The sequence below is a fragment of the Elgaria multicarinata genome, chromosome 1 (assembly GCF_023053635.1).
Source record: "Elgaria multicarinata webbii isolate HBS135686 ecotype San Diego chromosome 1, rElgMul1.1.pri, whole genome shotgun sequence".
NCBI classification, from domain to species: Eukaryota; Metazoa; Chordata; class Lepidosauria; order Squamata; family Anguidae; genus Elgaria; species Elgaria multicarinata.
In genome coordinates this window covers 193,589,986-193,603,875 of record NC_086171.1, presented here as the reverse complement: position 1 = coordinate 193,603,875, position 13,890 = coordinate 193,589,986, and the positions used below count along the sequence as shown (strand labels likewise).

The 13,890-nt window shown below is 44.3% G+C and overlaps 1 protein-coding gene across 2 annotated transcripts in view; it reads left to right on the top strand.

Annotated features, from left to right (window-relative positions):
- Window positions 1-13,890, top strand: part of PREX1 (phosphatidylinositol-3,4,5-trisphosphate dependent Rac exchange factor 1) — a 259,443-nt gene that overhangs the window by 201,630 nt on the left and 43,923 nt on the right. For both annotated transcript variants that reach the window (XM_063145951.1, XM_063145959.1), the window contains 5 exons: window positions 103-239; window positions 1,807-1,978; window positions 6,809-6,996; window positions 10,840-11,001; window positions 12,467-12,677. In XM_063145951.1, coding sequence (XP_063002021.1) covers window positions 103-239; window positions 1,807-1,978; window positions 6,809-6,996; window positions 10,840-11,001; window positions 12,467-12,677 — 870 coding nt within the window. The remainder of the gene's footprint in view (window positions 1-102; window positions 240-1,806; window positions 1,979-6,808; window positions 6,997-10,839; window positions 11,002-12,466; window positions 12,678-13,890) is intronic.

Here is a 13,890-nt window from a genome sequence, read left to right as displayed (position 1 = left end):
GGATTGCTTCAGAAAATCTGTTACGTCCATCATTCCCCTTGTCCTTCATTGCTTACTGGGTTGCCGTCCATTCCAAAATCTGCTCATGTCCTCCTCTTTAAGGTTCAGAAGCTGGAGCTGTGGGGCTTCACCCTGGGCAGTGTGTTCTGAAAGTGAATGGCAATAACATGATGCATGAAAATTACACTGAAGTTCTGGAGCATTTTACGTCATACAGGAACCGGCAGCAGGAATTTCTGGTGAGCACATGGGTGTGTGAAACTGGCTAGGGAGGGGTGTGTTTTCTTACAATGACTGGAAGATTGGGGAGAAATTATATCACATTGTTTTGAAACTCGGCTGCTGAACAAATCTGCTTTGAATTACATCTCGTCATCAATCAGGGTGGGTGCTTTGTATTCGCACCAAAGTAGAACTTCATAAATTTCCCTCTCAGCCACAAGTATTCCTGTTTGTACAGGAACAGACTGCTTCCCTCTTAGCAGAGACAAGCCCAAGTGATAAAAATAGGATTTGTTTCTGAGACCTGAACACACACACCCTTATAAACTCCCTAGAATGTTGTTGCATCCTGGTTTTAAAGGCAGGGCTTGGCTACAAAATCTTTCTTTAGTCCAAGTTTGGTTTCCAACCCTGCTATTCTTTCTTCTCGCAAAGTTCAAGGCAATTTGTATTTTTTTACATTTATTTTTTTACAATTGACTCTTCTCCTTACACACTTAAAACCAAAACAGCACTGTGACTCTAATTACGGGCTGGCTAAATTTATCCTACTGGTCAGTGGTTCCCCAATGTTTTGTTAGGAGAATCTAACAAAAACAATCTCATCTTTGCTTTTAGTTTTTTACATAATTGCATCCAAGACCCTGCCTTTGCAGTGTCGTGTGAGCACCGCTGTGACTCCAAAACCTGTGGTATCACTGCTGCAGGGTGGCAGCGAGTAATTTTCACTGGAGAAGGCAGTGCGGGCTTTATGGCAGCCATTCGGCTCACTGGGTCTGCCCCTAGCCTGGCTTCTGGTGACCAATTGGAGGTCACCTTCTGTCCGAGAATGCCCCCAGCATGATGCTGGAGCAAGGTCAGACAGAGGAAGAACTGTAGTCACCTCGCTCCAGCATGAAAAGTCAGGATCCCTGACTTCTTCAATGCGCAACTTCGTGGGAAAGCCCCACAGTGGCTGCGAGGTAGTTGCTGCGTCATATAACCGACGCAGCTCCACTATGCAGACACCGAACAGGTGTTTACGACAGCTGTGCTGCTACTTGAAAAATGTGAAGGATTTTGATTACTTAGAGGGGAGGAGAGACAAAGGCAAGAAAAACAGGAGAAGAATACTGAGGAATGCAGTTAGACATATATAGGATTAGTCTCTGTAGAGCAAGGGTAGGGAACCTTTTTGGCCCAGGGACCAGATTTCCACCTGGGAAACCTCCCAGGGTTGCATGCTCTCTCACACACTAACATCCTATCCACACAAGTCACTCATATGCCATTCACACACATACACAAACCTTTCCCAGCCACCCCTCCTCCATGCAGATAATTGCGGGGTAATTCGTATTTTCCCCTGCTCAGTGCTGAGAAAAGGAACCTTTCTTAGTGCTGAGCAGGTAAAAAAGTCTTCTCTCCAGTCAGCTGATCGGAGTTGAGAACTTTTGCCTGCGAGAAGGGGCAGGGCCTGGGGAAGAAGCTGGCAGGCTGAATGGCGATCCCCCACAGCGATCCCTGTGCCTGCTGAAGGAGATCATGGAAGGCCACTTGAACGCCTATGAGTATGGCTCTTTAACACCCCTGTTTTCTTGGAAGGGTCTTTATCAGTGGGTTTACCGAACCCATGAAGATGCTGAAGAGGACAGAGCTCAGCTGGCAGCTTCGAACTCATACCTGAATGGAAGTCTCTCTGAATCTTGTAAAGGAGATCTCTCAATTGATGAAAGTACAGATCTTGATCGCCTTAGTGACAGCCGACAAGAAGAAGGTAAGGGCAAAATCCATTCCTTGCTAATGAAGGAAATAATCTAAGCCAGTCTCCCCCAACCTTAGGCCTTCCAGATGTGTTGGACTACAACTCCCATAATTTCCACCCATCATGGTCCTAATAGGTACATTTTTGCTAGCAATTACCCCCAATATAATGCAGCTTAATATATTATTTTAACAAAATATGCATTTTTGTTCCTATTGTGGCCTAATATACACTTTTTTTGCATGTCTTTTTTTATTGGAGAATTGCATCACGAAATTCAGAAGGTGCTAATAGTGAAGTATAACTGCTTTTCAGTTTATGTATTGGTTCAGGAAGTGTGAATTAGTTAAATTCACGTTAAAATGCAAAGCATATAAATTTCTTAGACAAAGGTATTAATATATCAGCTCTATTCCAGTGCCTGTTGTGGGGACTGGGGAACAATTTGGCCTTTCCCTGCCTCCTGCCGGTACATCTATGGCATGGATTTAGAACCTCTAGCCCACAGAAGTTCTGCATCCAACCCGTGGAGCCTCAGGTTCCTGGGGTGTGTGAGGTGCAGTTGGCTCCCATGCTCCACTCCCTGGAGGAATTTCCCCTGGAAGAACCTCTGGCATGATCTGGCAGGCCTACCCAGATGTTTTTTTTAACATGTCCAAGTGTTATTTTAATATTGGCCCCATTCAGAAGACATCTTAAACCACGGCTTTAACCACGGTGACGAAGGCAAAAAGGCTTATTCACCGTGGTTAAAGCCATGGTTTAAGGTGTCTTCTGAACACAGCCTGGCATTCTGGCTTAAGCACCGTGGTTAAAGCCGTGGTTGAAGGTGTCTTCTGAACAGGGCCAATGTATCAGTTTTATATGTTTTTAACCAGTTTCATGCATTTTATTGTGATTTTGTATTTAATGTTGTTCCTCGCCTCGATCCAGAGGGAGAGGCGGGTAAGAAATAAATATTCTATTCTCTCTCTAATCTCAGATTGGAGAGAACAGCAGGGATGCGAGCGGGTGGCGAGGCTGCTTTTCCTGGCCACTCTTCCTGGCACTGTCCAAGCGGCTTTGCGCGATGTTCCCAGGGGAATGGCACATGATACATGAAGCCAGTGGATTGGCTGGTGCCAGGAGAAGCAGCTACTCCTCTGTGCACTAGTCAAGTCCCTTTCTCTGTGTTGGGAGAGGCACTGAACTCTTTCCAGCATGGAGAAATGCAAAATGACCTGAGGTTCATTTGCAGGGATTGGGGGTGGGGATGGCAATGTCAGTGGGTCTGTCATGAAGAGCCTGCTGGGGCGCAGATGCTCTCCCATTATATAAGAACATAAGAATAGCTATGTTGGATCAGACCAAGGGTCCATTTAGTCCAGCATTGTATTCACATAGTGACCAATCAGCTGCCCATAGGAAACCCACAAGCAGGACATGAGTGCAACAGCACCCTCCTACCCATGTTCCCCAGCAACGAATATACATAGTCATAGCCGTCTCGTCCAGAAATGTTTCTAAGCCCTTTTTTAAAGCCACCCAAATTGATGGCCATCACTACAACTTGTGCTAGTGAATGTCATAGTTTAACTATATGCTATGTGAAGAAGTCCTTCCTTTTATCTATTCTGAATTTCCCATCAATCAGCAGCTTCATGGGATGACCCCAGGCTTTAGTATTGTGAGACAGGGAGAACAATGTCTCCCTATCCACATTCTCCACACCATGCATCATTTTGTACACCTCTGTCAGGTCTCCCCTTAGCATCCTTTTTCCCAAGCTAAACAATCCCAGTTGTTGTGATCTTTCCTCTTAGGGGATTTGCTCCAGCCCCTTCATCATTTTAGTTTTGCACCCTTAACCTCTGGTCTCCGGCTTTATACAGTACAAGTATGAGACAAGTATGAGTCTGGTAGACCACTCCATGCTGCAAGTAGGGATACATCAAGCCCTTCAATCCTGCAGTTCCTATGAGAACACCTTTGCTGTCTCATACACTGGTGTATTTTATGCAGACTTAATCTCCAAACAGTACATCTGTTTTTTACTGACCTCTTTAGCCAAGCACTAGAGAAAATCACTGAGCTCCTGGATGCAATGGTGCAAGGTATTTGACTTGGCAGCTGCTATGTCAAGCCACAAACCAACATAATTACATAGTGCCTTGACTTGTGGTCAGCACATCTCACACTAGGCTATGGTTTTTTTTACTGTATTGCTGTATCCTTGTGCCACGTAGGATGCCAACTCAGTCTGTTACTTTCAGCTCATTACCCCAAATTGGACATGATTGACTTTTAGCTAAACTGTGGGATTCGTAACTAGAATGTCGTTGAGAAAAAAGGGATTGTGGGATACTGTTTATGGACAACCTAACAGTTGGTTAAAGCTGCAGCATGAGAAGGACTGACCAAGATGACAAGGGAGGAGAGTATTTGGGATGTCGGAGCCCCATTTGATATTTTGCCTACGTGGCTTCCCTCCGAAAGGAATTGTGCTTTACTTAAAACAAGCATTTATACCTCCTACAAAAACATTTAGGGAGAGAAGCAGTGTGGGATATTTGGTGATAGTGGGGAGGCCATACCTTAGTGTGATAGCGCACATACTTTGCATGCAGAAGGTCCCAGGTTCGATCCCCGGCTTCTCCAGGTAGGGTGAGGCAAAGAATTCCACCTGAAACCCTGTCAAGCTGCTGTCAGTCAGTGTAGACAATACTGGGTTAGATGGACCAATGACTCCATATAAGGCAGCTTCCTATGTCCTATGAGTGATTGTACTTGGACCAGAAAGCCTTGTGCTCATATTGAAGGACCTGAGTTCACTCAGTCAGACTGCTAACTGATCATCTCAGCCCAGTTTCTATCGATTAGTGGTCTGACTTCCGACACAGGGTAGTTGTGAAGATAATATTGTGTGCCGTGGGGGGGGGGGGAGTGCGAGCTCCTTTGAGGAAGGGTTGGGTAAAAATGTAAATAAAAGCAGATAATAACTTGAAACAATGTTGAGTAACACCACATGTCAGTGGAATTTGTAGCACCCTTTGTGTTTGACACTAAAGGTCTCTATGGGTGTTTTGTTCACACCATGAATAAGACTGGGGTGGGATGTGTGTGAGCATGCATAGCCAGCCTCCAAGCTTCCCTGTGCCCATAGACCTCAGTGTGTTGAGTGCGAAGACCTGTAGAGGAGCTTGTAAGTTCGTTTGGCTGAATGCAGTGGGGGCTGGGGGCTCCAAAGTCATTGATGTAGTGAATCCACTCTGGGTTTCGGTCACCTTGGAGAACTCCTTTAGAGTTCTGACTGGTTTGGACTGAAAGCTGGAGCGGATTCTCCACCCCACTGACATTGGAGCCACCAGCTTCCATTGCTCCACTGGCTGAATGCACTTTACACACCTTGTGCAATTGGGGATCTTGACCGGGGACTCTGATGAGGCAGGGTTCCTGACCGTAGGAGTTGTGTAAGCACGTTCAGCAGAACACACTTAAAAAACCCCAGTTGCAGAAGCTGGGTAAGCACTCCTGGCTGAATGTGTCTACAACCCCTGTGCAGACTTTTGCACTCAGCACACAAAAGGTCTGTGATTTTGGGGGTGGGGTGTATATGCTTGCACTTGTCCTGTCCTCTTGTTGTAGGTGAACACCTGTGTGGGGCTCAAGTGTTTGCAGGATAGGTTCTCAGGATAGGTTCTGGGGATCACGCCCACACTTGTATCTAGTACTGCCTGCGACACCTTCTCTCTTGAGACATTTCAAGGCTTTTAAAATTGCTTTGATGGTTTATAATCAGAAGAAATACTACTGTCAGGATTTCAAGTAATTTTCTTGACTGAGAAGAAGCTAAGAGGGCTTTTAAAGTTCATCGATCACAGTCACATTTTAAAGCCTTTTGAATATTCATGTTTGCATTCTGTGTGTTTGGCACACTCACAGGCTGAGTGATTTAATCACACACACATGCACACTCCACAGGGGTGAAACGCCTTTGATGTTGTGTATGAAAGAAGTAAGGGGAAACGTAACATTCACCTTTGGATCATACCAGGAAAGTTTCCTAAAAAATAAATAAATGAGTGAGCGTTTGAAAAGGATTTACCATAAAATATCCATAGAACTTCTTTATAGAGATTAACAGCAGCGCTAAAGGGTCTCTGTCGTCAGTTGCCCTCCACACGTATAGAGAAATGGGTGTGACGCTCCTCACCTGTTCATTGAACCCAGAAGAGTGTATGCCCTAGATAGTTAAGGTGCTAAGGGTTAGTATGACTGGGGTCTTAGTCTTGTATTACATCCCTCCCAATAGAGTGCAGAACGATTTCCTTTTTTACTATTCCCTAATATCAGGTTGAAAGTAATGGTTGGGAACTTGGTAATGTTTGAAGGGGAGTAACATCTTCAATACACAATTTCCAGGTTTGGATAAACTGGCCAGTTTTTGTTATTTTTATTCTTATTTGTAATCCCTTCTTGCACTTTTTGACATAAACAACAGCTTTCTGGAACAAATAACTGTTCCAGTGGGGAGGAGTGATGAATTGCTCATATGATAGCATCATTCAATTAGGATATCAGTTTGTTCCGCCACTCTGTACATTAAAATCCCTTGAGAATGCTCTCCACGAAGTTCATAAATACAGAGAGGACACTGGATTATTTTAGTTAGTGACAGATGGAAGATAACAAAGCTTCTACAGATATTCGACGGAGCTAGTTCCCTCCCTCTATGAATATGGGCAGTGCTCTTGTGCGGTTTCAAGGATGCTCAAAATGAATGAGATTAAGCTCTTATTGACAGGCTGTGGCCAGTGCTCTTGTCTCTTTGCATTCTTAAAACAATGAATTTTGGGTTTTCAGACTTGGGCGTTCAGACGTTTGGCTCTCCTCTAATCATCAGAGAAGACACTCCTCTTATCAGCCTGACAGTGGACAATGTTCACCTAGAACATGGTGTTGTGTACGAATACGTCAGCACGGCTGGGATCAGGTGCTTTGTCCTGGAGAAGATCGTTGAGCCGAAGGGGTCCTTCAACCTCACAGCAAAGGTTTAAGCCGCTGCATGTTATTCTTTCATTTATCAATCCAGGCTTCTGTTTTTCCCTATCTCTGAAGGCTGAGGGTGGATAATATTTAAAACAGTGAAATGCCTAGAGAGCTTCGGCTATTGATGGTATAGAACTGTAATAAACAAACAAACAAACAAACAAACAGGAAGAGTGCATTTAAATAAAAAGTATACTAAAATATAAGTGTGATTAAAAAGGACCCTCTGCTGATGGCAGGCAACCTAATGCAGGCTTCCCCTACCTGACAACTTCCAGATGTTTTGGACTACAACTCCCAAATTCCTATAGCTGACTGGAGATAATAGGAGTTATAGACCAGGGCACCAGGTTGGAGGAGCCTAACCTAATGCTTGCCTGCAAGACTTTGCAGTACGTACCTCAAGAAGAGGAGTATTCTAAAACTAGGGTGTGGCCACTGAGAATGGGAATGAGTCAGGTGAATTTAAGTCCTAGCTATTTCACATGCTTGACTCTCTCTAGCTGAAAACAGTGGGATATGAAGGGCATGACTTTGGCTGGAACCTGCATGCTGCTGCTATTCCAGTTTGGAGTACAGCAGGAATGAATGAGTCATCACGGTGTCAGCAGATCATAGAAAATGCATTTGCAATGGGGCATATGAGAGGAGTTACCCTTTATTTTTTATTTATTTATAAGATGTATTAGTCTTGTAATACTCTCCATTCAAAGTACCTGAAGCGATGTCCAAGCCACAGTTAAAAGATGAAACATCATCATTAAGTAATTTAACAATTAGAAACAGTCCAGTGTCCATGTCAAAAACAAGAACCATGGCTACCGCTGCAAAACGTAAGCCTAAAACAAATACACACAGCAGTTTTTCTCGGTCTTTTAGCAGTAGCGTTAAAATGTCAGCAGTTTGAAAATGCCTTCCTTAAAAACAAAAGGGAAATGTTTTCCCTCAAAAAGATGTCAAAATGCATTCAAAGAAGTAAGTAAAATTGCATTCAATTTCTTTAGCAAGAGCCTTTCAAAGTGTGCATGAAACCCCTGAGAATTCCCTGCCCTGCACCCTAACCTATGTCATCAGTGTGCACGGCCTCCACTGCTTATTGAACTGAGCAGAGAGGTCCATATGGGTAAAGATGTTCCTTAAAATATGTAGAACCCAAGCTGTGTAGGGCTTTAGAGTAACTATAATTTGAGCAATCCTTGGGACGTTACAGTATAGATAGGGTGACCATATGAAAAGGAGGGCAGGGTTCCTATATCTTTAACAGTTGTATAGAAAAGGGAATTTCAGCAGGTGTCATTCCCTCTTCATCAGAACAAGTAAAGCTGCAGGAGCCCTGTCCTCTTTTGCATCTGGTCAAAAGGGCAGGGCTCCTGCAGCTTTAACTGTTGTGATGAAGAGGGGATTTCACCAGCTGCTGCATGCATACAAATGAAATTCCCTTTTCTATACAACTGTTAAAGATACAGGAGGCCTGTCCTCCTTTCCATAGGGTCACCCTAAGTATAGAAAGCTGCTGTACTGGTGTAATACACTCCTGGTGTCCCACCCTTGTTAGCCAGCAGGTGGCCAAATCCTGTGCCAGACAGAGCTTCCAACCAATTTTCAGGGGTGGTTACAGTAATCTCTGAAGTTTATGGGAATTGTGATGGCTAGGGCAAAATCTGAAAGAACATATTGACTCTTTTAGAGCGTTATCTCAGAAACCCGTGACTAAGTCATGCTCCTTGTACTTCTTGGAAGGCTGAGAGTTGACACAGCAAACTATAGTATTTGTGGTGCTTTAAATGTGTGCTGATCAGCAGGAATGCAGTAGAGTGACTCCCATCTGGTATACTTTTAGGTAGGGATGTGCTCCGCTTCTAATCGGACCGGAGAAGCAGGAGCGGAGCGGGGGGCTTCGCCTGCCCTTAAGGCGGAGGCGAAGAGGATTGGGGGGCCGGCGGAGCGTGGCGAAGAGGATCGAGGTGAAGGCGGATCCTTCGCCTCGATCTGGAGCTCCGCCGGAAAGGTAAGTGGGGTTTACCGGGCCCTGCCGCTGTCACTGTCGCCCATACAGCGACAGCGGCAGGGCCTGGTAACCCCCCCGCCCTTCTCTCCCTTACCTGCCTCTGTCCGCGGTCCATCAGCGTCTTCAATTGAGCGCGTGGTTCAAACAGGAAGTCTGGGCCGCTTGCGGCCCAGACTTCCTGGTTGAACCGCGGGCTCAATTGAAGACGGCGACGGACCACGGACGGAGGCAGGTAAGGCCCCCCTCTCCCTTGGTCCCTTACCGGGCTCTGCCGCCGTTGCTGCACGGGTGGCGATGGTGGCAGGGCCCGGTAAACCCCCTGCCCTCCTCTCCCGGCCTTACCTGGCGCCACTCCCCTCCACTGCGGAGCTCCTATTCGGAGCTGGAGCTCCGCGGCGAAGAGGAGCGGAGTATAGACGGAGCGGCGCGGAGCGGAGCGGGCCGATCCGAAATTTTTGGATCGGCCCGCGAGGCGGAGCGGGGGGTCCGTGCACACGCCTACTTTTAGGTATAACTAATCTGGTTGTTGACTGTTGCGGCAGCGCAGTTCACTATGCCTCCAATTCATTTCCATTGCAGTCACCTGGCCTAGGAAATTCCTCCGATGTGGAATGGAAACCAGCCGGGCTTGACTGCAGTAGCACCTTTTATTCATTTCGGCTACAACCCTAAACCCACTTTCTAGGGAGTAAGCCCTGCTGATCTCAGTGGGACTTACTTCATAGGATTGACAGGGCATCAGACATTTCGCTGCTGCACACAAAGACTATTTGACACCAAGTTGCTAGATTATTTTCCTTTCCCCCTCTCCATCCATTTTTCCTTTCTGGGTAGTGTCTTTTTTAGATTGTAAGTCTGAGAGCGTGGAATGTCTTGTTTTATTCATCCGTAAACTACCAGTGGAGTATAAATCATCATTATAATCATCACCATCAGAGATCTTGCTTGTAATCCGTTTCAATGGACTTCAGTGCAAATGTGTTTAAGGCAATAATGTGTTTAGTAACAGTAACACGTAGGTTACTTAGGCCAGAATCTAGAGGGGAAAAAATATTCAAAGTCAGGAAATATCCTCAGTGCCATATCAAAGAGATCATTTTAAATGCAATTTATTAACATTTCTGGGGATGGAATTATGTTTGCCATGCATACCATTTTGGGTTTTAGTGGGAATGAGATTTCATTAGGGAAAGGCAATATTGGCCTTACTTTTTAATGTATTCAAGACTAAATTGCAAAAAAGTGGTGTATTTTAAGAGCAGATTTATGATTACTTTTTAAAATATAAAATCCAGAGATATAGACCTTCCTAAGGAATAATCACAACTGATTTGAAACATGAGAAAGTAGCACCACTCCTCAATGGGGCCATGGTTTTTATGTCACTGTTGCAATCAACATGCATCAGCCTTGCCATTTAAAACTCCCATTGGGAGTAAACTATCAGTGATAAAAGTCTTTTCATCAAATGCAAACAGTGCTGTCAAGAAAGTGAATTGTTTATCTGAATCTATCCTAAGAAACTTGGATGTTTGGGGGCTAAGTACAACAGTGTAACACTACTTTGGAAACTGTGCAGTCTACTAAAGTGTGCTGCAGCAGAAACCTTGTCCCAAGCAGTTTTTACTAAGAAGCATACAAAGTTTTGCTTGATAAAGATTTTTCTTGAAACACATCAAGAATCATATCCACCTCTGCAGCTATCCTTTTTTTTTTTTTTTTTGGTCTTTGGAACTGTGCGATTTTGCATAATGTTGTATCTCTCCTGTTTCATTACCTTGGAGGTCTTTGGCAAAATCATCCAACCAAGAAAAACAATTCATTTCTCCTTCTTTAGATTTTAGAGGCCTTTGCTACAGATGACAGCTACTTTGTGAGGAACTGCAGGAGGCTCATGGCTCTGAGCAATGCTCTGGAGACCATGTCCCAGTATGACTTCCGGCAGATTTGTGACACAAAGCTGGAAAGTATCAGCAGAAGAGTTGCCAGCTATCAAGAGGTAGGACCATTTTATGCAGCACTGTCTTCTTGTAGAACTTGTGGTGCCATTAGACCACAGTGATGTCTTCAGATATGTGATATGTGGGTGTGGGTGTATTCAATTGTGCCTATTAAACTTTCAAATGACTTGTTGATTTTGTTGAGATTGCAAAGTCAAGTCAGCATCTGATTAGGAAACACCTACAACTGATCCACTTAAGGACCTTGTATTCGCAAATACAGGCTTTCCAATCCAACAGCAACATGGCCTTTTTTTTCTTTTTACTAAGCCAAGGTCGGATTCCTGTTGATCAGTTGTTTTGGAGAGGAAGGAACTGGGTGGATTTAGGCCCCCATCCAATCCCACTAACAACTGATTAATGGGATTCCAGCTATTTAAAAGGGGCTACTGATATCCAGTTCCAACATGCTCCATCTTTTGGATCAGAGTCTCAGGTTGCATTTAGTATTATTACTTGGAATGTAACCATTTATCAGCTGTCAGACTTTGGAAGGCCTACAAACTGATATTTTCAGTAAAACATCCTGCAGGATTCTGTCCAATAGCTGTGGAATATTCATTATTAACCTAAAATTTGCCAGTATTGAAGTTAGCCAGTACTAATAGGGAAGGAATAATTGGTCCTCCTAACCACTTGTAGTTCTCCATACTGTTTCAGTGTTTCTATTACATTGCCTTCTAAACCAGAAGCTGGGGACTTGGAGTCCCAACAATACCTCGAGAGCCAAAGCTTCCCCACAAAATATGTCAGATGCTAAGGAAAATTCTATGGGCAGTATCCAATGCTGTCACAGTGTTAGTGCTAATGGCATTGTGCTAGTATAACCAAGTCTAGTGCAACGTCATTAGTGCATGCTAGGCAAAGAGAAAAAAACAGCAATTTGCCACTGAATTTTGGTGGGAAATTGGCACTTTCCCCTTTGCCTAGTAAGTACTAATGATGTTTCATGGATGTTTGTTTACACTAGCACTGTGACAGCATTGAATGCTGCTGTATAACCAGAATTATGGAGGTTAAGTAAATTTGCTCATATTCCTTAACTTTCATGGAATCCATTGTTGGTGCAACATTTTAGGCATCTGAACATAGAATTTGGTTTTCCTCCATGTGTTTGTTTTAAATTTAAATGTTTATTAAAAAGATTTTATTTGGAATTGTATTACAAATACAGCACTTTTAGCAACCACTTTTGCAGGTCAGTATTCTATCTAAGCTGTTCCCTACCTTACTCCTTGCCTCTCGTGAGCATCTTGAGCATTGCTTGTACAAGCCAAACATGGGATTGTGTGGTTCTTCAGAAAGTACTGTTCCTTGTGAATTACTGGGAACGAGGGCTACGGGGATTAACTTTTCCTTCTGTGGATAAAGGTGCTGATAGAAAGAAGGGAAAGGGGCTACAAGAAGGCCATTCAATGATTTGTGTGTTTGTACAAATGAGATAAACAGTTTTCTTTCCCCTAGTTTGCAGATGAGTTGAAGATGAAGGTGAGCCCAGCCTTCAAAAAAGCCACCACTGAGCCTCACCCCCTGAACTGCATGGATTTCTGTCCCACCAACTGCCACATTAACCTCATGGAAGTGTCATATCCCAAAACCACTACCTCAACGGGAAGGTCATTCAGCATTCGCATTGGGCGCAAGCCTTCCATCATTGGCCTTGATCCAGAACAAGGTATTCAGTAGCTCTAAGCGCTATCAGTCTCCATCGGAATATAGCGATCAGTTGTAGTTCAAGGCCAAATTCAAGAAGAAGGAGTTTCTACTGAGATGCCAGGAGGGCTTTGAGGTTTTCATCTCAACATCTGACTCTGTCATAAGTCACAGGGGGATTGGGAAGGGGGGGCGGGTTTTGAGTTTGAGCATAGCTAACATCCTACACATGACAACCACATGACCTTGAGCAGATTTCTCTTTTCCTGTGTCAAAGGGATGATTTATTGACTGGGAAAGAATTACTGAAAGACGAAAGAGATCCACCACTGTGCAAATGTGTTGTGGCTGCAAGGCTTAGAAGCTATAAGCAATCAATCAGACAAGTGTAATCTTTTGTTGGCATCAGCGTAAAGAGCAATCCACCATTACGTTGCCCTGAGACATTCTCTGATGATGCAAGGAACTGCTGAGTTGCTGGCAACAAGGAAGGGAAGGCCACAGGTCTAAATTATTGCTGTGGTTACACCAAAAGTCACAGAATCTGACAGGCCTCGGTACAACTATCACCATCCTGATAATTCCAACTAAGTAAATTGAATAAATAAAACTCTAGTCCATGGTTATTTTTAAAGAAACTGCAGGGAGACTGCAGGGAAGAAGGAACTTCTTCTCAGTTCCCCATTTCTCTGCTTCTACTTTCTGCCCATCCATTGAACATAAGAACATAAGAAGAGCTATGATGGATCAGACCAAGAGTCCATCTAGTCCAGTACTCTGTTCATGCAGTGGCCAACCGGCTGTTGACCAGGGACCAACAAGCAGAATATGATGCAACAGCACTCTCCCTCCCATGTTCCCCAGCAACTGGTGCACCCAGGCTTACTGCCTTGGATACTGGAAGTAGCACATAGCCATCAGAACTAATAGCCACTGATAGCCTTCTCCTCCAGGAATCCAACCCCCTTTTAAAGCTATCCAAATTGGTTGCCATCACTCCATCTTGTGGTAATCCCCTCTACAATTCCATTATCACACTGGACACAGGTTACATAGGAAGCTGCTTCACATCAAGTCAGAAAAATGGTCCATCTAAGTCAGTATTGTCCATACCAGCTTTCCTCAACCTGCTGTCTTCCAAATGTGTTGAGCTACAAGTCCCATCCTCACCATGCAGTAGGGCCATAGATCTTTCCCAGCCCTAGCTGGCGATGCCAGTAATTAAACCATTTATG